Consider the following 23144-nt stretch of genomic DNA (forward strand, 5'->3'; position numbering starts at 1 on the left):
ATGTCCCTTTAAGTGAACTGCGCTTAATGAAGGGAAGGGACACGAAGGGAAAAAAAGATATATGTATACTCCGTTCCAACGAATCTTGCTATGTTGCCCCTTAGACTTCCAGATATTCTCTTGTGTCAGCTGACTACATTATATGCCTGCAAATTTTCTTGTATCACGCCACGTCAGCTTATGCCGCTGACTAAACTTTCTTACTCCATGGACACCCATTCTCTTGACAGACTAGCAGTTATCTGCTCTATGCATTACATGACCAGCGTCATCTTGCTATCTCTATGTCGTGCCCTATGTCGTGCCTCTTTTCGATTCGTTGGCGACTGATAAACACACATATTAAAAAAAAAACATTGATAGACGTATGGTCGGAAACAAACACAATTTGTTATATTATTGATCCGCTTCCTGTGGCGCTGAGGCGCAGTCGCTATACAAGCTGTCAGAAAAACTTATAGAAAACTTTAGGAAAAATTCTATTGAATACCCAGGTGTCTTCGAGCGCTGGGAGACTCGCTGAGGAGGCCGCAAGGACCGCTGCTCCTGAAGAAACGAGCTCGGCTACACTGAAAAGCGTTGGAAGCCAGCCTTCAGTAGAGGAGCGTTTCTCGTCGACGACGGCAGCTACGCCAAATCTGCGAAAGTCTTCCGCAGGGACACTGCAAAGGACAATGGCGACTCCAAAGAGTGCTGCACCTGCAAACAAAACCGAGCGAGGTTCGGCGCATGACAGATCTTCCGAACACGTTCCGACCACGCCGTCGCCTTCGAAAGCGCTTGGACAGATCGAAATAACTTCTAAGTCATCGTCGTCTGCAAGAAAGCAAAAATCGAAAAAGGGTGACCATGAAAGAGTTCATTCGTCGATCAGGGAGGATGCTTCTCGCAGAGACTCCGCTTCGCAACTTTTGCCTGACCAACGGCACAGCAGACATACGACTTGGAGCGGCTTGCCGACGCCCAAGAAGGCTCTCACTGACGAAAAATCACCCGTGGTCCCATCGGCGAAGACGGCGCCAGAGACTTCGGAGATTTCGTACGCTCGCTTGACGCCTCGAGGGGAGCGAAGCGATGGAGTACACAAGACGCCGCTTTCTCGAAGGGAGAGCTGGCGAGAGGGCACCCTCATGTCATTACACGAAGAACGCAGGCCTATCATCGTCGGCTGCTCGATGGTCATCGTGGCGGGATTCCTCGTCGTCGTCGTCGTCGTCCTCGTGCTCACGTCGCCGGAAAAGAAAGGCCCAGTCGCCTGCGAATCCGCCGCTTGCGTCGAACTCGACGGACTGCTCAAAGCCAGCATTAACGCGAGTGTGAATCCGTGTGTTAACTTTTACAAGCACGTCTGCGGTTCGTCTTTCGCGAACGGCCATACATCGGTATACCGCCAGCTCGTGGAGAGATTTGGCCGCGCCCTGATTTCCTTCACCAACGACGACGTCGCGGTGTCCGCCGTCGGTCAGACTCCCGTCCAGAAGGTGGCCCTGTTTCTCCGCACCTGCCTGCTGACCATCGCTTACGACAAACAGAGTGAGGTGGCCGAGTTTAGGCGGAAGCTTACGGAGATAGGTGTCGTGTGGCCCAGCTTTTCCCAAGCGCCCAACGTCATAGGCACGGCGGCCAAGGTGTACGCAACGTTCCAAGTAGCTCCTCTGCTTGAGATCAAGAGGAGCCGCGTCGGCGAAGAAGGCGGTCCGTACGCAAGCGTTGGGCCTGACACAACGATATCCTCTTGGAAAGAAAAGAGAGACGGGATGCGGCTCTCCGGAACTTACGAAGTGTTCTACGCAGACACCGTCGCTATGTACACAGGACAGAAGAGCATGCCGAGTAGCTCGGAGTTCAAGAAGTTTGAGGACGTGGAGAGCGTAGTGCTGGAGAAGCTTGTTCGCTCACGAAGTGGCCGCCCTGACTACGTGCACCGTCTGCTCACTGTGAACGAACTCGAGCTTTTCACGCCGAAGGTGAAACCCGGAGTGTGGCAGACCCTGGTCACCGGCGACCTTGGACTTTCAACGTCGGCAGAGGTTAGAGTTCGCGATCCAGAGTACCTGAAGCGGCTCGACGACATCTTCGGAGAAGTGGAAGAGCGAGATCTGCACTTCTACCTCGACTGGTACGTATTGCAAGCCATGGGTCGGTTCATGAGCGCGTCTCTGTCGAAGCTGTGGTACGCCGAGTCTTGGGCGACGCGGGACCCGACGGTGAGCGGCGAACCGTCTTTCAGCACGCCCAGTGTGGCCGACTGTCTGCAATTGACGGAGTCCCTGCTCGGCTGGTCACTGTTCCAGCACTTCGCGACGGTGAAAATAGACCCGGCTGTTTTGCACAAGGTTAACGCTATGGCAGACACGATCAACACAGAACTCGCCAAGCGACTAGAAGCTGCGCCCTGGGTCACCCAAAAGGATTTTTCGCACCTTGTCGAGGCATTCGCGATTAAGGCCGCCTCAAAAGACGTGCTGTATCATAGCTCGCTGTTTTCAGCACAGGGAATTCTGGCCACGGCGATGGCTAACGTGAGCGACATGCACCCTTCGTCGTTCTTCATCAACTGGGTAAACGCCGCCGCTACTACTGCCCGGCTTTCAAAAAGCACTTGGGACCAGGTACGTGCGCGAACCCTTTACTGTACCGTAAATCTACACCTGTTGGGAAAATTAATAATAATAATTGTTGGGGTTTAGCGTCGATAATGTATACGATAGGATTTTGAGGGATGCCGTAGTGGAGGACTTCGGAAATTTTGACTACCTGGGGTTATTTAACGTGCACCTAAATCTAAGTACACGTACGGGCCTCAAGCATTTTCGCCTCCGTCGAAAATGCATACGCGGCGGCTGGGATTCGATCCCGCGACCGGTTAGCAGTCGAGCACCATAACCACTGGCGGGTTGTTGGGAAAATTACGGAGTGATAGTTTTCATGCTCACCTCGAAGAGTGACAGCGCTGAAGCTGTCGGTGCTCGGTTAGTCCCGACATATATGGATACCGAGGCACCTTATACAGCGCTCCTTCGTAATCGCGAATCCTGGCACACTGAGATGTTTTCGATCAGAATGCTATATAGTTACTTTGGTATTCTATCTCTTGCGACAGTGTCTTGGTAATGAAGCAGTGCGAGCAAATTAGGCTATATGGTATAGTAATAATTGCTGGTGGTTTTACGTGTCAAAACCATATGATTATAAAGCACGGCGTTGTGGTCGACTCCGGATTAATTTCGACCATCTGGGGTTCAGGTGCACCTAAATCAGAGTACACGAGTGTTGCAAACTAAATCGTATATGACAGTTGCTAGAACAGAACAAAAGAAGCCGCAATATTGCCCGAAGGGCAAATCGCTTACCTCGATACAAAGGTCGCGAAGCTTGTAGTAATGTACTTAGATTTAGGTGCATCACGTTAAACCCCAGGTGGTCGAAATTTCCGGAGCCCTACACCGGCGTCCCTCATAATCATATCATGGTTTTAGGACGTAAAATCCCAACAATTATTATTAAGTGCACCACAGTTGCACACGTATAGTTTCATGCTTCCTAAAGGCAGACATGTACACGCAGCTCGTTCAAAATCGCCGTCATAGCACTGGGCCTGACGCGACAGAAAGCACTGCTGGCGAGGAGCGCCGGTGTCCCGACGCAAATTTTTCCGAGACAGAAGCTTCGTGCTGCGTCTCCCTTTACCATTTCAATGTGCCCAACCACCGAAATTCTGCAGATAACAATATGAGCGTGGGATCATAATATGCACTCCAACAATTTATGCGCATGGGGACGTATCGAGTACATGCAGCTGTAGATGCTCTGCAATATTCATCTTGCCGTTTGATCTAGGGCTGTACCACTAGCATAGACAAAAGAGGGGTGGGTGGGTGGGGGGCTGTTGAGCCCCACCCTCCCCTTCCAAATTTTCGATTTCCCTCCAAACAAATTTCCGGCTACGCCCCTGGACTGCATATATAGTCAATGGCGCGAACGTGCCTGCAGTGCTCCTGGTAATTACATTTAGTTAGTCCGCAAAACGGCGTTTTGTGCCTACCTGGTAACCTGAGCGGCCAGGATGGTGGCGCAGAGCTCAGCTGGTGTAATTTTTTTGTTGAAGGCGTAATCTTGAGCACTTCGGGCACTGAAAAGAAGACGATTCTGTAGTGCACTACTGAACGGCACCTGATTGTGGAAAACGGGCCCTATAGTGGTCGCCGTCCCGTTTCAAAGGAGGTACCAATAGAGATCATCATCAACTATACGGTATTGCGGAAATGACATTGCGTGCACCAGAATACCGGACATGCTAAAGCTCTCGCAAGTGGATTTACAAGCTCGTTCCCGCAGGTGTCAACTAGCTACATCGCGGCCATCAGGAACAACGACCACTTCGTCGCCTTTGACTCGGCCAGCCAGTCCGTACGACTGCCTCCTTACTTCGCCATGGTTCCCGTGTTCCACCCGGACCTCACAGACAGCGCCAACTACGGGGCCCTGGGCACGATTCTGGGAACCGGGTCCGTTCACTTGCTCGTGTCTATGCTGTCGCGCAAGGAGTCTCCGCTGCTCGCCGAAGCTGCCAAAAGACTGGACTGCTACGCCGAACAAGCGGCTTCGGAAAACGTGACGTTGCCCCGCGAACGCCTCTACCTCGCCGCCTCGCTGCCTCTTGTTTGGGAGGCGTACCAGAATCGCAGGCTTCTCGGCGTTGGCGATCACAGAAAGCTGAAGGACTTCTCGAGCGAGAAGTCCTTCTTCGTGACCACGTGCTATTCGCTGTGCGACGGCCGGGACGCGCCGGACGCTGCCGAGTTCGCCTGCAACGCAGCCGTCAAGAACATCAAGGCATTCGGTGTCGCCTACAGCTGCAAAAAGGAGTCGCCCATGCACCCGAGGCAGAGGTGCCAGCTGTTCAACTAGACGGAACCGGCGACGCGAACTTATCCGACCTGGAATTATTGCGGAATTGGGGGAACAACATTCAAGTTGCGAGCGTCCTTGTCCCACGTGCCCCGTTTCCCTCCGCAGCATATATGTTAGGTCGGCAGGATAAATTATTGAGAATCAAAGAGCACCACGATGCATTATGAGGTAATGAATGTGTAATAGCACGATTTATCTTCCCTCGTCACTGCATGTGAGCGTTCGTAGCCGGCTAATCGATGGATACATATACATATTTCTGCCTGCCTCGCGCCCTCCTTATATGTATACATGCCCAATTGATTGATTGATTGATCGATCGATCGATCGATCGATCGATCGATCGATTGATCGATTAATTGATTGGTGATTGATTGATCGATTGAGGCAGGGGTTTTCGGACGGCGCCGTGCCCCATCATTCAGCGCATATCGAGGGGGCGGGGGATCGGATCTCGTGACCTCCCCCTACATCCCGTAAAATTTATTAAGCATGCGACACGTAAAAAACTCACGAAGTCTCTCGTTATGTCGTAGCCGTTCTTTTGCTCTTCACAGAAATTATTGCTTTAAAGAGACTCGTCGGCATGGACAAAGAATGGTAGATGGCTAAATCAATGATTGGGCTGAGGTTATGATGACAATGCTTGTGTCATAACAGCTGTTAACCAACGTTGGACGTCATTTATTTTTACTTTTATTTATAATGCAACGCAGTCCCACCTTGGAAGAAAATATGCGCATCTTCAACTGACTAAACGTCGCGAATGCTGGCGAATGCTGATTAAACAGCGGTGCCGGTGGCCATAGGCATGCGCAGGGTTCACACTAGGGTGGGGGGGGGGGGGGGAGTACTCATCGCACCCCCCCGCCTCCTGCTGGTCGACCCCAAAGAACAACGTGCTTCACAAGAGATAAAAAAAAAGGTAAGCAGTTCTTTGAATGCAACATCAGTCTTCGGTCGCCAATATCGTCGAAAGCCTGGCGTCCCCCCTTCTAGGTGATTGGGGGGCAACCACCCACCCTTGCACGCACGCCTACGCTGGTGGCATAATCAGCGCGCCTTTCCTCCGCTTTCGCCCACGCTTGGCGCGCCCTTCCTCTTCTCTCACCAGTGCCACCCGTGCTCGAGAGCACGCTTCCATTGGCCGACTCCTTCCACCGGCACAGTTAATCGCGCTCCTGCTCTCTCCTCCTCTCCACACCATCCCTCCGCTCTCGCCATAACTTCACCTTTGCCCTTCTTCTCTCTACCGAGCTTCACCCTCACCATGTTGCTACCCTTTATCCACCAGTTATACCACCAGGCTGAACTCGCTACACTACCCTGCCACCCACTTATCTTGATCCATGCTCTCCCTCTGGTCAGCCTTTGCTCTCTCACCTGGGCTAGAAAGTGCGAACGATGATCCCCAGGGATTTACGTCGGCTTTAACCAGCTCCAGTGTTAAAATCTGTGCCCGATATGTGCGTGACGCAATTGGAGCCTTTACAACTAATTTCGCAAGGTCCAACTTAACCCGACTGTTGCCACGTGCAATATTCATGACATGATGATGATGATAACCATCATTATCACTATTATCATCACCGCATCTCGAAGTCATCAACGGCATATCCAACTGAGGTACTGGCTATAGTGTTATTTTTCTTCTTCTTCTTCTATTGTTCGAACTTCTTATATGGATGTAACACGTACTTTACTGCACGGAATTTCTCTCATGCATATGCGGTTTTATCAGAGGGCATTTATTTTTCTTCATGTCGAAGATGGACTGATGCCATATGCACGAGCATGTGATTTGATAATGCTGTTTAACATGTTTGTGTTTTTCGCTGGTCAAACCATTTTGAAACGTGCACGTATCGTCAGGTACGCAATACGCCTCCTAGTGACGCCAGTGGGCTATTGGCTTTACTGGGTGCACGGGCGTTAGTCCACGCGTGCAATCGCGCGAGCCAAGACGAAGAAGAACGCCTCTGCCAGCCTCCGGACGCAAGAGACCACAATGGCAAGTTTGGTTTCTTTGATGACGTAACCTGGCGATTATATATCGTGATCCCGCATCGCCCTGCCTTTTTCGTCAAGGCTAGTCGCTCTGTACGAGTAGCAACTAGGCTGGCGTTTCTGGGAGTTGACAGCGTGCCTAGATCTTCCTTGTTCCGTTTGCGCTTGTAGCCTGGATTTCTTCGCCTAAAGAAGAACATTCGAATTGCAATTAAGAATCATTATATGCGCCCTTAGAACATCCGAAATTACTCTCACACCGTTTAACAGCCACGGGTGAGATTAAATTGCCGGGGTTTCCAGCACAAAACAGTGTCGATAAGCGATACATTTATAGTATACCGAATAAATGAAACTTTAGGTGGAGCGCAAGGCCGGCGACCGGGCAGTCTCCGAGGACGATGAGGATGGGGGAAGCCTTCTGCGCATGTCCGAGAACTCGCTCAACCTGTGCCTACTGGGTGCGGCGGCCGGCGGCATGACTCTGGGATGGCACATCCGCAACCACGGCGTGTCTGCCCGGCTGCTGCAGCTGATGGACTTCCCGGGCGAGCTGTACATGCGCATGCTCGAGTGCCTCGTCATGCCCGTGGTCGCGTCCAGCATCGTCGCCGGTCTCGGCAGCGTCGACATCATGCTGGCCGGACAGATCGGGCTGCTCGCCATGCTCTACTTCGTAGTGGCCACCGGTCGGTCATTTGCGCTTGAGCTCTTCAGATGTCTCGCATAAGGCACGAATGTTCCTCGCAACTCGAACCGAACACCTTCGGTGTGCCAGCCGTCGTAGAGCTTACGACAGCATCGCCGAAAGTCAGCGAAGCATTGTGGTGTGTCGCGTGGCTCAGCACCTTAGCTCAGCTGCGACGCCAACCAACGTAATGTCGATGGGCTATCCTTTGCATACTTGTCGAACAAGCGCAAAACTACTTAGTAGCGAGGGGGTTGTGGCTTGAGGTCCATAAACAGCGCAGCGTCGTTGTGGGGAGGGACAAAGAGTGTTAGAGAGCGGAAAGGAGAGGTCATCTTGAACTGAAGCCGGGATACCTCTCCCCATTGAAAATTGGTGGGTGCCCGGCGGTAGCGGAAATTGAACCCAGTGCCTCCCGCACTGGAGACGAACGCTCTGACCAGTTGACCGCCGCTGCGGTCAGGAAGAACTAGAAGACAAGCAAGGGGAGTGAGCTCTCCCTCCTACTTCCCCTTTCTTTCTTTCTTTCTTTCTTTCTTTCTTTCTTTCTTTCTTTCTTTCTTTCTTTCTTTCTTTCTTTCTTTCTTTCTTTCTTTCTTTCTTTCTTTCTTTCTTTCTTTTTTCGCTAAGTAACCATAGTTTTATAGTTGCTCGATAAGAACGTAGCAGTGCAGAAGTACGAGGTATATATGATGAGTTGACAACACCACCTACACTTTTGGTACAATCACGCGGCTTTGCAGTTGTACCGTGTGCACTTACATAGCTTCAGCCGGCATGCATTCGCAGCTGTAGGAATAGAACACTTTAAACATTTTACTAGGTATTGAGGTGTTGGACCACAGACCTGACGGAAGCCAGTCTCCGTGGATTAATTACTTTGTATACGTGATTACCCTCAGCGACAGCAAACGCAAGTACTGGAGTAGTGATTAGGCTGTTCACACGCCGTTGCGAATTTTCATTGACATAGCGCCAGGTGTCGCTGCTGTGCACCACGTCTGTGCGCGTGTCTTACGTGACGTGCTGGTTTGACACAGGTTTGGCGTCGGCAATCGGTATTGGCGTAGCGCTTGTGCTGGGTCCACAGAATGAGCCCTGCTGGCGGCGTCAACATGTCCAGATTGACGGCTTCCTAGACTTGCTCAGGTATACTCGCCCGACCTTTTGTCACAAACTGGGCTGTGACAGTTTCACTGTGACTTTCACTACTGTTTCGTCATAACATCATGAGAAAAAAGAAAGAAATAATATATATACATATGTGAGAGAAGGACTGGTCTAATCGATGTTGTATATATCGAGAACGCAGGATCAAGCTAGAGAGCAACTTTATTGAGCTGCTTGCGATTATACAGAGCTCCGAACAGACTGTCTCGGGGAAAGCGGGGACATCAGGGGAAAGAGAACCGTTACGTCACGCTATGCTTACAATACATGGCGAGAGCGGCATCCCGGCAGAAACGTGAGTGCATACACGGGTCTGTAGTTGACGGCGGCTGCAGCAGCATACTCACGGCCGCGCTCTGATGTAAAATTTGAGAGGCCATGGGTTCTTTCACTTACACTCACTGTGTTAAACACAAATTTCGCCGTAACTTATGTGCCACCATGGCTTTTGGGTTTCCAACGATCGATAACTTCCTTCTCAATTTTTCACTTATTCACCTTTCATTCTGACCAATATACTGTGCATGTCGGATCGCATGCAGACAGGCTGTATAGTCAACTTGTGCTTTTCGCATGTATAATAGGTATACAAGCCTATATTTTAGGCGCCAAAAGTGCCACATGTTTTCCTGCATCACTGTATGTGCATCACGTATGCTGTTAAGCAATTCATACCTGCAATCTCGCGTGACATTCCGCGAGACTGCAAAACAAAGCTCGCGGTTATAAATGTCCCACAATGCAAATGTAAACATTTGTTATTTAAAACTTGGAATTTGCCTTTCCTAGGAACCTCTTCCCCGACAACTATATCGAGGCTTGCATCCGGTACACGGTGAGTGTCATCAATGAACGCGCGAACAAAGTGACAGGCCAATCTATGGCAGGAAGTGACGAAATAGAACAGCGCTTTCCGGCGGAGTAAAAGTCCGGCAACAGCAAAGTTCTTTCACTGCTAAAGGACGGTTTCACTGCTCCTCCGCGATTTAATACGTGAATGGAGCTGCTGCTTGAAACATATTCTAACCGCAACGCATTTGTTAATAGTTTCTCATTCTTTTGAAAGATATTTATGTCACCGTTGCGGTCAAGATCCCGAAGGTGATTGTTCAGCCTTGTATTTTTGTTATGTTTCGTTGCTTTTCTACGTAAGAAGTGCTGCAGCGTGTACCACGTTTTGTGTGGCGTCATTACTCAATGATATACCTCCCAAGTTAGCTCCTCCACCAATACCATGACATTTCTGGTGATGCAGGTAAATAAATAAATAAATAAATAAATAAATAAATAAATAAATAAATAAATAAATAAATAAATAAATAAATAAATAAATTTATGGTTTAAATAAACGTCGCGTAAGCGTTCCATGTGCTCAAGAGTTAGCGTAGAAAAACTAACTTAAAAATAAAACACAATAATTCCCAAATGATAACTGACTCGCAGTGTTTCGTAGGTGCATGCGTAGTTGCGCTCTGTGCAAGTTTCGATGATACATCGATCGATCGATCGCCTTCGTAGTTAATGTTCTTTTTTTTTCAGTACACCAAAATCCCTTCACAGAACGAGACTGGTAAGCTCTTTGAATTCACATTTTATATTTCACATTTTATGAGTCGATAGCTATAATAACCCGTGTATGCATGCGTTACTTGAAATTATAGGCTGCCACTTATGGCGAAAACTCGCAGGGTCCCTTATGCTACAGTGGCTGTACTTATGCATTCGCCTGATACGACTCGAAGGCGAAAGCCACCCGGTGTGGCTATTTTACCGTGCACTTTATATCGACGTCCAACGTTTACTAAATAAGTATCATTAATTCACGTTCACTAATCAACTTTCACTAATCACTACTTAACTCAATACACACAATTTTGGTTTGGTTGTCATCCCATAATTAACTCACTATTTAACTCACTACTAATTTGCTTTGACTATCATATATATGCACAGTCATGCTCTCACTCGCTTTTGTGCGGCTTTCGCTCTTGTACAGACGTCACGACTTGCTTCACTTCTCTCACGCCGGCTTTTCGTTCAAGGCCACGTTCGCATGAGACATAGGCTTTCGTCTTCATGCAAGGCGGGCTGCCAGGCAAACCTCTTCACTACTTAGTATTATAAACCCCTCTATCTAAGTCGTGCAATGGCCTCGGTGGCGCATGTAAGGCAATTCGACCCGCTTTAGGCGATTCCTTCCTTCCTTTCCGAGGTATGGTGGACGAGGAAGTCATCCGCGTTGTCATGGATTCGCGGACCAACATCCTGGGCCTGCTGTCCGTGTCGGTGATGCTGGGCGCTGTGCTCTCGGTGACGGCGAGCGAGTCGGACTCGCTGCTCAACCTCTTCGTAGGCCTGAGCAACGCCACGGTCACGGTGTCCCAGCTGACGGCCTGGGTGTCGCCCGTCGGTGTCTTCTTCCTCGTGGCCACGCGGCTCTCGCAGACGAGCGAGCTGGACCACTCGTTCGGTGCCATGTGCACGCTCCTGCTGGTCAGCGTGGCTGCACTGGCCACCTACGGCCTCGGTGTCCTGCCCGCCTTATATATGCTCGTCACTAGGAAGGTATATGCGTATCAAGATACAAGTGTATATACGTATAATCTCGGCACGTTTGTGTAGAGTTGATAGTACGCACGCATGGCTGCGCGTGTGCGTCACAGCCGCATAGGAGAGCGCGAGCGAAAAGCCGTGTAGCAGTAAAGCTCTTGTTTGGGCTAGTTGGTACATTCTTGAACACATAGCAGGACTGCGCAAAAAAAAAAAAAAACACGAAAAAAGGCAAGTACACCCACCCTGTGTACTCGCCTTTCTTCGTCCGTGTTTTTTCGCGCAGCCCTGCTATATATGTGTGTTCATGAAAAGCCGTGGCCCGTTGAAGTTGTCTACCTCGACAAAATAAGTCCGCGTCATTATTCGGTTTTAATTTCCCTGTTGATACATCCTTACTTTCCCATTATGTAGGGGACATGGGAGCGGACATGCGCGCGCCTCGGCTGACACCACAGAAAAGCTTGGAGACCACGTATTTTATGCATCTACAAATAATGAGAAATATGGCTACTAAATGCGCCGAAATAGAAGTTCAAGGTAGCCAGAAAGTAGCCATGGCGCCAACCTGAAATTTTCATCCCTAGACGGGGTCGTAAAATAGCCAATTTGGTATAAAGTAGCCACCAATGGCAACTCTGCATAACACTTATACTAGTGCGTTTCCGTCGATACTTGGCGACTAAGAGGTTGCGTTGATAAGCTCGAAGACACGGGTTCGATTGCGAGCCACGGCGGTCGCATTTCGCTGGTGGCGACATCCAAGACCGCCCCTTAGATTTAGGTGCACGTTAAAGATCGAGTCGTTAAGGCGGCCTTGCAACACTTTTTCAAGTAATCATCGAATGGCTTCGGTAAAAGAGCGTATTGTCTCACGAATCGAGTGCCGCAAACATTTTTAGAATCAGTCAAGTGTACGAGCGGAGTTACAGGGATTTATCGCACGCGTCAAGGGGCTTTCTCTATCCTGCTTAGAGCACTGCACGGGCCGATTTTTCCGGCCCGGGCCCGGCCCGGCCCGAAAACGCCATGTTCCGGCCCGCCCGAGCCCGGCCCGGTGTTCTTAAATGTGGCCCGTACCCGGCCCGGGCCCGAAAGGTCTGGGCCGGCCCGGCCCGGCCCGGCCCGTTTCAGCTACTTATACCTTGAGCATAAAGGAGACGCTGTCCAACCTTCGGTGATTGTGAAGATACCTGCCGCACACCAGATATTATCTAGAGATTGTTTGAGGAACTTCTTTCAGTGTCACGACTTTCACTGGTACTGTGTATGATTTCGGTTAATTACGCCCGTAACACTCTTGCGAAATAATTGCAGGGCAATATAAAATATAATTGGAGTCATAGCTGGCTGTTTCATGTACGCACACAGTGCTAACCCCGCAATCTTATTTTTGCATTTCAAAGAACGACTACAAAATACCTCCATAAAGTGGGAGAAATAAACATGACATACATTTTTAGTTTGCGTCTACATCAACTGCGTACGATCTAGGGCTGTTGAGTAAAAGTAGCAAGTCTCCTGCAAACTTCATCTATTGCACAATGCAATGAAAAAAAAAAAAAAACGTGCTCTAGCTGCTTCTGGGAAGAATACACCAGGCTGGGCAGCGTTACATAAATTAAAGCTGTCGTGTTGACTCCTCGGCAGGAAACTGCACCCAACGTACACTACGTTTTCGTGTTCAAAACAAGAAGGTTCTTTGTCCCACCCTTCTTCCCCGAGTCACCGCCACCGCAGTGCCATAGATCTGTCAAAGCGATCGAGGCACATCCGTTAGTGAGCGAGCCACCGTCTTCGCTGTTCCCTAAAGGTGGCTTTCTCGTCGTCTTCGTGTGACCGCCTTCGATCTTTGAAAATGTTACGCCTTAAAGCAAGAGCGGACTAAGGGCTTCCAAAACAACGGTCTATTAGAGCGCCGAAGTGAACACATCTTATATACACTAATCTAGGCACTTTACCGTTTCCTTACACGGTACCCAAGAACGTCTTTCACTCACTATAATAAAGGAAACTTATATTAGGCGCTTCTTGAAATTACGTGTAGCATACCGATGGAGCAAAATTGTAGACGTCTTGTACTGTGCAATTTCTTTGCACGCCAATGCACTCCAGGTGGTTTAAATTACCCGGAGACCTCAACGACGGCGTCTCATATAGCCTGGGTCACTTCGGAGAGTTAAACCCCACAAAACAACAAAAAGAAAGCCAAACAACGTGCACACGCAATTATACAGATACGTATGAGACCCGGGCCTAATACGGGCCTGGCTCAGGCCCGACCCGAGCCCGAAGATCACGGGCCCGAGCCCGGCCCGGGCCCGTTCCAACAATCCCTTACCCGGCCCGCGGGCCGGGTCGGGCCCGGGCTTTCGGGCCGGCCCGGGCCCGTGCAGTGCTCTAAGATTCCTGCTACGCAGGGAGGCGGGGATGACAAGGGGGCAGGACGATGCGTCCGTTCGTCAGCGCGCGTCATGATTTTGAGCGCTTGGGTCCATTCGATTCACCCTGCACTATCTGAACTGGTTCATGGTGGTGACGTCAGAGTGCCGTCGTCGTGCAGGGAACGTTTCAGAAAGTGGTCTTGCACGACGGCTGCACTTTTTCGAAACGAATACCGCGGTGCCGACGCCGCCATGGCCATGTTGAACTCGTGAAACGAATGCCGGAGTGCAGCGCCTCCGTGAACCGGTTCACGAAGTGCAGGTGAAACGAATGGACCTGCTTTTTTTTCCTCTTCGAACGAGCGGCTTACTTTCAGTGTGGTCGCGAGCGCGCGGGCGGACACGTGGCGGCTGTGGACTTTGGGGCGTCATTTGTCGAGAGAAGAGGGAACGATTTCTTGCTGACTTTGAGAATTAATTGTAAATTGCGGGCCGCATGCTTCGCTACAATGTTCGACTCGCGTGTTCTCAGGAGCCTCGACCACCGATCGGCAGCGTTTTCTGACCATGCTGAAAAAGTGTTGCAGGGCCCCTTTAAAGTTGAAAATAAGCCCGGAGTCCCTCACTACGGCTTGCCTCATAATCATATTCTGGTTTTGGCAACGCCCGGAATTTCTAACTATATGCGCCGCGTGCAGGATGCTCGCCACTTCCTGCGCATCACGTGTGTGCCGGCGATGAAGGCGTTCCGCTCGGCGTCGCGCACCGAGAGCGTGCCGGGCACGATCGAGGCCCTGGAGGACCTGGCGGGACTCGAGCCGCGCGTCGTGCGCTTCGTCATACCTGTGGGCGCCAACGTGAGCATGTCCGGCACGGCTGTGGTCGCCGCCGCCACGGCCGTCGTCATCGCCCGCCTCGACGGCGTCGAACTGGGAGCCGTCGAAGCCTGCATTATCGGGTGATTGCGAAACCATGCCTTCTTGTTCACCAGCATTTATACGAGCTAGCTAATCTTCGCCGGATAGTCGCTGACATTTGTGCCCATTTATTATAAGCGAAAAAATGCACTGTGAGGTGCAGGGGCGTAGCCAGAATGTTTTTTCGTGGAGGTTTGACAGGGAATGCCAACAATCACAACTATTAATGATCATCAGTAAGTCGCGACAGCCATGTCTTGCGAGAACGCTGAAGAAGTTGGCCTCTTGCAGCACGACTGTAGTGCTGGCCAGCTTGGGTGCGGCGAGTATTCCCAACAGCAGCGTGCTCACGGTGCTCATGATCCTCATGGCGCTTCGGGTGTCCAGCCGAAACATCAGCCTCGTCTTCGTCATCGACTGGGCTGTGTACGTCTTGGCGATTACAGCTTCTCGCTGTGGCACAACTCTTGGGTCAATATGTGGAGCTAGCTACTGTGCCGCTTTTCAGGGGCTGTCGCACGTACTCTCAACGCGCATTCAATGAAGAATAGGGCGAAATGACTCGAACACGTTGTTTCGCTGCTCCTGCATTCAGTGACCGCGTATCCTGACGCCATTTATTCAGACTCCACACCCACGAATTGGTATGGGGTGATGGCAAGTCGCAGTTTCATTCTCTAAACAGGCGTTCTCATTGAATTTATAAAATGTGAATTAGCTGCTGTGTCGATAGCGGCTAAGCAGTTGGGCTGATAAGCTCAATGTCGTGGACTCAATTCCCTGCCACGGCGGATGTATTTTGATGGGGGCGAAATGCAAGAACACCTGTGTACTTCGATTTAGGTGCACGTTAAAGAACCCATGTAATCAAAATTAATCTGGAGACACGGCGTGCCTCGTGTCTATGTCATTGTTTTGGGTCATACATCCCCGGAATATTATTTTTTTTAATGGACACACATAAAAGTAGGCATTTCATAAAACACATAAGTACATGAGTGACATAACTAATGACACTGAATTTCTGGAACGAAGTTCCGGTATAGTTGCGCGCACTTAAGAGGATTACATTTGCTGACAATTTGAATTCATGGCTAATTGTAGCTCTTGTGATCGAAGCTGTTAGTCAAACCATGTAAGCGCTGCGCAAGAATGTTAGAAATTCGGCGCGATGCTGATGGCACGTGTCAGCTGAACAAACTACAAGTACGTCCACTTTACGTCCTCGATTGCTGCTCGCCCTACACCTCTTGATTGGTCTGAAGTAATGCTACCAACCTGTGCACGTAATTTCAAGGGAAGCAGCATTGCCAGCTACGGTTTCGTGCTAATGGTTTCAGCTGGTTTCAGTGCGCTTTCGCTGTTCCCAGAGTGTCGCCCAAGAAAGCTTAAAGCTACACTACGAGTATACTCTCGCCTATTATTGCATATCCCATTATTTTATTGATAAGCGCAGTTGCTACAAGGCCTTGTATAACGCGTCCAACGTGCGGTTACTTAGCATGTGTTATTTTTTCTGAAACACATGTGTCGTAAGCAGGCACGCCCGTAGCCAGGGGGGGGGGGTGGCTCTGGGGACCGCCCCCCCTTCCCCCCGAAATTTTTGTCACACATGGTGTTTTATCGAAAATAATGAAAATAGGCGTTTTTCTCAAAAAGTCAAGGCTTTCAGCAAGTGCCCCCCCCCCTCCCCCCCCCGAAAAAAAATTCCTGGATACGGGCCTGGTCGTAAACCAAATCTACTCAGTGCATGATTGTCGACCATCTGCAACGATGTGGGCTCTTTCGATTGCTCTGTTCGCAGCGGATTGTCCTCGCTCGCATTTGCCGTTGTGCACTGTTTCTTTTTATACTCCGCAATGACATGGAAAATGTGTCAAATGGAGGAGCATGAATACGGAACAATCCAACGCTTCGCAGTGACCGCTTCCGCACTACGGTAAACATCTACAGCGACTCTGTGGGTTCGGCCATCGTACAGCAGTTCAGCCCCCTCGAGACCTTCGAGGACAGCGGCGAGGAGACTTCCGTCGTCCAGACACAAGCCGCACCAAAGCCGGCAGTTCCGCCGCAATCGAAGCCAGAACCGGAGGCGATTGTCCCGGAGACTTGGCCCAAGGACGAGCTGAACCGAGAGAGCGTGGAAGAGCCCGAGGTGCCGAGTTCGTGGTTTAAGCGGAGGCTGTCGATGTTTGCTGGCTTCCCCGGACAGAGAGCTGCCGGCGGCGCAGGGCGCAAATCTTCCGTGGGCAGCGCTTCTTCTCACGGGTCAACATCGCACGGTTAGCGGCTGTGGTATTTTTTAACAGGCTCGCCGTAATTTGTCTGTCGAAAACGACAGACAAAGTGATAATCATCACGAACCGGCACGCGCTCTACATCCTCTTCTTCGTCCTCTTCTACTTCGTTCCCAGAACACGTGCGCCATAGTACATAGAGAGAAAGAAAGACATACAAAGAAAGAGAAATTATTGGCGAAAAAAAGTTGTTCGCGAGGCGGGATTCGAAACCGGTACCCTCGATCCGAAGGAGAGCGTCCTAACCACTCGGCTATCCAGGCACGCTAGCAGAGCATCGCATATCCTTGTGTAGTACATGTGTAGCAAGGGGGTGGGAAAGGGAAGTGAGCGTGAGGAGGAGGGAAAGGGGATGGGTGAGAGTTAGGCATAACAGAAAGAATGTGGAAAAAAATAAAGTGAAAGAGATGAAAGAGCAAGAAAGAAAGAGAAAGATTTCTAAATTGAACTAAACAGACAAATAAAGGAAAAACAGAGAATAGAGAATAAATAGAGGAAGAAAGAAAATTTACAAAACTTAGCAAAACAGCAAAAGCCAAGACTGTCTCAGCATTGCGCCTCCTGCAGCGCAAGCTACGCTAATATTTTTTTCTTTTTCAATTTTAATTGTCCCTCCCGGAGCGCCAGGAGGAAGTTGGTAATATGCCATACTTGCATACAGTTCGGTCGCCCCTGCCGTCCTGAAGGCACTGCCCCTGGCGTTTAACTCATCCCTTGAAATCCAGGGGTTCGACGGACACCCGTCAGGTCGGAAAAATTCATGGCGGGAAATAACAAGCCCCGACCAATCGTTAAAATAAAAAAAAAGAAGGGTTTCGCCCCCGCTGAGGAGGCCTTGTTCACTAGGAATGAAATGTCTTGAGTGGCGTTTGGTTTTAATGTAAAAACCAAGTAACAAACGCGGCGGCTGGACACGCAGTGTCCACGAACCACGACATCCACAGGGAAAGTGTGTAGATAATTGGAAAAGAAAAGAACAAAACGCTGAGGCTTCATCTGGAATTCCTTCATATAAAGACAACAGAAAGCACGCTCAATCGCAACTCAGGCAGTCTACCCCCGATGTAAGTACACTCGATGCTTACGTACGTCACATAATGAAACCCACATACTCGGAACATTTTATTCTTTTTGAACAAGGCCCGCGTAGTGGGGCCGCAGCGTCCTTATTTTAACGATTGGTCGGCGCTTGTTATTTTCCGCCAGCTTATCTCTTGCGAATATGAAATTAACGGCAAGTGTCATCCCATGTTTAATTAATCAAACAGTTCAGTAAAGAGCCGTTCATTTTTCTGTGCTTTCCTTGGCATTATTGTCTGCTGGAATATGCTCAGTGCTGAAGATTAAGATTCAGTCATTCTGCGTGTTTTAATGCATGTTGACTTATCCTCTCTTCGGTCAATGCCCCCCCCCCTCCCCCCCTGGCATTTTTGAAGGTTACGCCTCTGTGGCTCAGTGCTGTTTATTGAAGCATGCACTTCTCGCTCTTGTGCGATAAAATTATTGTGTAGGCCAGTTCCGGAGGGCGTTAACTGGCCCTCCGCGCGACCAGCGCCTGATTATGTTGTGTTTGTTTGACCGCTGTGAAGCTGCCCAGTGTGAGGTGGCCAGGTTCCCCTCAAGCTGCTCAATGCAACTTTTTTGCCTGGTCATCCTCGCAGCCTTGTTGTGAATAAACGCAAAATTGAAATTGAAATGATTATATGATCTCCCTCTTGCTGCAGTGCTTCGTCCGATGAGCCAGGGTTCGACCGACGCCGACGTGCCTCACTCGCCGAGTGCCGAGCTCCGTCTCGGCACGCCGAGAGCCGAGACGTCGCACGCAAACGACACCGAATACTCTGGAGCATTCAGCCCAGTTCCCGAAGGCATCACGGTTCTAGGAGGCTCGCCGACTGCCGTCATTTCCCCGGGCAAGGGAACCGGTGCAACGCCGTCGTCTGCGACCGGAAAGCAGGACGGGCACGAAGATCAGCGGGTGGAGACGCCGCCAATCACGAACACTGCCGCATCAGACGGAACAGGCGCTGTCGGAGACGTGAGTTCCGGGAAAGGTCGACGTCGACGCCAGAAGAAGGTCAAAGAGGCATCCAGGAAGAGGTCTAACTATCCCCATCCACGTCGTTCCAAGAAGAGTCGGGCCAAGGAATCGTTGTCGCCCAACATGCCAAAAGCCGTGACTGTGCGTGTTCCAGACGAGGTCCCAACGGTATTTCATCATGCGGCGCTCACCATCCCGTGCGATCTAGGAAGCGAGGCCTCGCTCGCGCCACAGTTTGGCGCGACAGTTGGCGCCGCTGCAAAACCTGCCATCTGAGCGGCGGACACGTCGAGCATATTTCTGTACATCGCAGAGGATGACGAGCTTCTGTGCTTTTCTTTGTTCTTATTGTGCGTACAGATTGAGGCGAACTGCTTCGGAGTAACTGAACTCCTTTGTTCTTTGGCCGGACACTGTTATATTGGTTTCTGGAAATATAGCATTTGCAGATTTTAAATGTGATGTTCGAGAAAGACTCCGATTTGGAGCATGAGGCCTACTTCTCTTGCACCATGTTCCCTTCAATATAAGGGTGTTCTAAGTTTTTATTGGTCTAAAAAATTTTTAAACCTTGTTCACCGATAAAGCTGATGGTAAAAAGTTTCCAAACAACTTTAGTTAAAAACATCATGTTCCACAGCATTAAAGTTCCGTTATTAGGTCCGCGCAATCCAAAAATTGTAGCTTTCGTAAATTAACACGTGACGTAAACTGGAAAAGGAAAGCCTAGTATGTCTCCTGCGTGTTCGCCGCGCCGCTTCGGATGATTTGTCGTGTGCTCCTCAGGGTGTGATAATTGGGAGCGACGATCTCAACTGCATTACGTGCCAGCATGTCGTGAAACAGTTGCACGACTTACACAATTGCGTTTCAAGTATACCGCAAGAAGGAATGTATTTTTTCGCGGACAGCTGCAATGTTAGTTTATGAAAGCTTCCAGGTAGGACTGCGTATGCAATTTGCGCCTCTCCACGCGTCTCCGCGGTGCATTGAACGTTGGCCTTACCAACGCCTCCTCAGGCGCTGATCTTACACACCCAGAAAATCTGCTGTTCTTGGAGCTTGTTGGTGACATTAGAGTTACTGAATATGCTACCTTTAGGTGGCAGAGTTGCGCATCTGTCTTCCAACGCCGCGAGCAACCATGCGTTGCAGAGAAGCTGACGCTCGGGCCAAATTTTGTATTTTTTGACGACGTCGCCGCAGTGAACTGGATTGACACTTGTCATCGACAGTCAAGTTAATCATCGGTCTTCGACACGCCAAGCATGTCATTCGGCGACACGGTAGGCATGTCGCCTGCAAAAAGAGAGTGCAGCTTCGCCACATAGCTGCGGTTGCTAGCCAGACCTATGCGCAACTCTGCTACCTGAAGGTAGCATATACAGTGACTCTATGTGACATAGGCCAAACGCGCCACCTGAACTTGGACTCCGTATGAGTGATGTGTAGAAGTGGCAATTCTCTTTCCCCTTTCCCTAGGTTGCTTGCTCAGGCCACCCTTATCTACCCCATGAAGACGATACAGGAATAAACCGCCCGCCTCCGCCGGCTCTCCGTCTTCTCTTCCGCTATTCTTTCCCTCCATCGTTTTGTAGCCGCCGACGAATGCCCCAGCAAAGCAATTGTCGCTGTTGCTTACTTCGTTATTTCTCTGGTCTCTCTTTTTGTAGCGTTAGCTACACTTGCCTAGCCGGAGCCGATTTCGCGTGGATCCTCATGAGCCGTGCTGCGCATGCGCGAGGATCAATGATGTCACACAGCTGGCTCACCGGAGCCGGCATCTCACGCTCTCTCCGCCACCGCCGCGCGCGACTCGCCGCTGCTGGTCTGCGCGTTCGGGAGGAGTGGCGTCGTAGCCATGGCAGACACACTGGCGCCGGCGCGCGCGAAGCTATTCGCCTTCGCTGTGCAGACGCCGTCTGACACTGCGCTGGAGCCGCTTGATAGCGCCTCTGACTGGCGTTTGCAGGTGGGTAACGCCATGGAGAAGGAGAGCGCAAATGCTGCTCAACGGCGCAGAAGAGCCGAGAAGCTTATCTCATCTGATCCCGCAGTAGTTGCCTGGCAATTGGCGGTTCAGCGTACGAAGAATGAACAGAAGGCTAATAATCCTAGACAATCTGGAAAGCTAAGAATAATCAGCTGACCCTTTGCTAACGCTACGTATATCCTGGCATAGCCGAGCTAAGCCACTGCAAATTTTTTTCTTTCCTTTTTCTTTTTCTTTTTGAAATTCTCGTTTGGCCTCCAAACAGGGTGGGCGGCCCATGTACTGCGGGCAGTGGCGTAGCCGGGGGTGGAGAGGGGCACACCGGGACACCGCCCCCCCCCCCCCCCCGAAACTCTCGACCACACTTACGTGCCAGGACCCCATGTCGGATCAAGCGGGTGCCACCCCCGAAACAAATTTCTGCCTACGCCACTGGCAGCGGGTTGTGCCATGTCATGTCACTTATATCCTCCGAAGAAGGCTGGCGGTCAAAACTGTTAGGAGAAAATAAATATTTGTTTTGTTTCCTATGTTGTAGTGGGAAGTTTTTCACAATTTTTATTACGGTAGCCAGAATTTCTCTTTATCATATATATGTATCATGCACGTAGCCAGGATTTTTTTTCGGGGGGGGGGGGGGGTGAAAGAAAAAAAAAACAAAGAATTCTTAGAAAAGGGTTTGAGACAGAGTACCCTTAGAAGCGGACATTATTTTCACGAGAAAGCAAAACGGATACTCTGATTTCTCATGAAAATGGACATATCGCTACGGCGACGAATGAACCAAGCTTTGAAATGAAGTTCGTGGATTTGAACGTGGCGCCAATAGCGCTAGAGGAAGGCCGCCGCGATGAACATTTTTAACTATATTAAAAGTGCGAATAATAAGTAAAATAGAAAATAATTTGTTACAATAACCAGTTTTTTATTGTATAATCTTTACAACAACTTTTTAAGCGCACACTCTTCAAGGTTTCAGCAGTTTCAGTGATTTCAGCACTTTCCCGCTTCTTTTTTTCGAAAGTACTCCCGAAGAATGGTTCCGTGTCGTCTGTTTCAGCGTGCATCCTTTGCCTGCCGGCCTCACCAAGTTTTCTTGCGCGCGCTGACAGATTTCGCTGCTACGCAGGATGGAGTACACTTCAGCTTTCGTGAGTGCTTTGTTGTTGTATCGTGTTTGGAAATCTTGCCCTTAATCGAAAACTTTGTGATGCAGCTAACGCGCGCGACAATGCTGCTATGCTGCTAAGCCAACGTTCCGACCTGTAACCGTTGCGACGTTTTATGTTATTTTTTAGGTTAGTTGACGATCTTATTTTGGGGCCACTGTATACGCCAACATTCCTAAATTTACAGCAAATAAACTGAGTCAGCGTACTTGTGTTATTAGTGCGTGCAATGCACTGCGTTCTATTAACAAGTTGTGCGTTGGTTGAGTACTTAGCTTTTAGCCTTTTTGTATATTCTACTTAAGTCCGACAACGGACGAGTGAGAGCCTTGTATCCTTAAGTGAAGGGTGCAGAAATACAGTAACCACATTGCTTGTTGACTAGATGGTCATAAATAAATGACGTCCAGTCAGAACTGCAGATTGTGTAAGTTGATTACCGAAATTTTGTCTTTCTGCTTATCGTTATCGAAAGTGCAATTTTACACCTCCTGATTGATTCTTCATGTAGCCATTATAACCAATTCAGCATTCACAAACGCCAGGGGGGGGGGGGGGAGGGGGGCCGGGAAGCCCCCCCCCCCCCCCCCCGAAATTTTTATGATACATGGTGTTTTACCGAAAATAAATAATGAAGATAGGCGTTTTTCTCAAATAGTGAAGCCTTTCAGCAAGTGGGGCGCCCCCAGAAAAAAATTCCTGGCTACGGGCCTGCGTAATGGCAAAACACATTGTGGTTGAAAAACTACAGCTTGATCGAGGGCACAGTCTGGAGTTAAAAAGTAAGTGGCACACATAGCATCATGGAAATGCAAGCTATAAAGTGTACTATGTCTGTATTCACCTTGTCCTTGCGTTGACAAAAATAACTGCTTGCATGTCGAAAATTATTAATTTCAACAGAAAATTGTCTCGAACTTTTATACTGACATGCCCTATTTTCTAAAAGGGCTACCACAGCAAGGCAGCTTTAGTTAACATCTGAAATTAAAACAAATAGCCTTTTATGAAAGT

At 49.7% G+C, this 23144-nt stretch overlaps 3 protein-coding genes across 3 annotated transcripts; all 3 read left to right on the plus strand.

Annotated features, from left to right (window-relative positions):
* The first annotated feature begins 1130 nt into the window (after positions 1 to 1130).
* LOC119405372 (endothelin-converting enzyme-like 1) lies at positions 1131 to 4911 on the plus strand. The gene is made up of 2 exons (XM_037672210.1): positions 1131 to 2612; positions 4339 to 4911. The coding sequence occupies exons 1-2, from the start codon at positions 1131 to 1133 to the stop codon at positions 4909 to 4911; spliced, it is 2055 nt and encodes a 684-aa protein (XP_037528138.1).
* A 159-nt stretch (positions 4912 to 5070) lies between these two features.
* On the plus strand, positions 5071 to 10836 carry LOC125759908 (excitatory amino acid transporter 1-like). Its single transcript, XM_049419367.1, has 5 exons — positions 5071 to 5082; positions 7283 to 7610; positions 8650 to 8758; positions 9569 to 9614; positions 10822 to 10836. The coding sequence occupies exons 1-5, from the start codon at positions 5071 to 5073 to the stop codon at positions 10834 to 10836; spliced, it is 510 nt and encodes a 169-aa protein (XP_049275324.1).
* Positions 10837 to 10989: 153 nt separating this feature from the next.
* On the plus strand, positions 10990 to 19244 carry LOC119405373 (neutral amino acid transporter A). The gene is made up of 5 exons (XM_037672211.2): positions 10990 to 11344; positions 14412 to 14671; positions 14922 to 15056; positions 16551 to 16912; positions 18652 to 19244. The coding sequence occupies exons 1-5, from the start codon at positions 10994 to 10996 to the stop codon at positions 19242 to 19244; spliced, it is 1701 nt and encodes a 566-aa protein (XP_037528139.2). The 5' UTR covers positions 10990 to 10993.
* Positions 19245 to 23144: the final 3900 nt, after the last annotated feature.

Source organism: Rhipicephalus sanguineus, chromosome 9, assembly GCF_013339695.2.
Source record: "Rhipicephalus sanguineus isolate Rsan-2018 chromosome 9, BIME_Rsan_1.4, whole genome shotgun sequence".
Taxonomy (NCBI): Eukaryota; Metazoa; Arthropoda; class Arachnida; order Ixodida; family Ixodidae; genus Rhipicephalus; species Rhipicephalus sanguineus.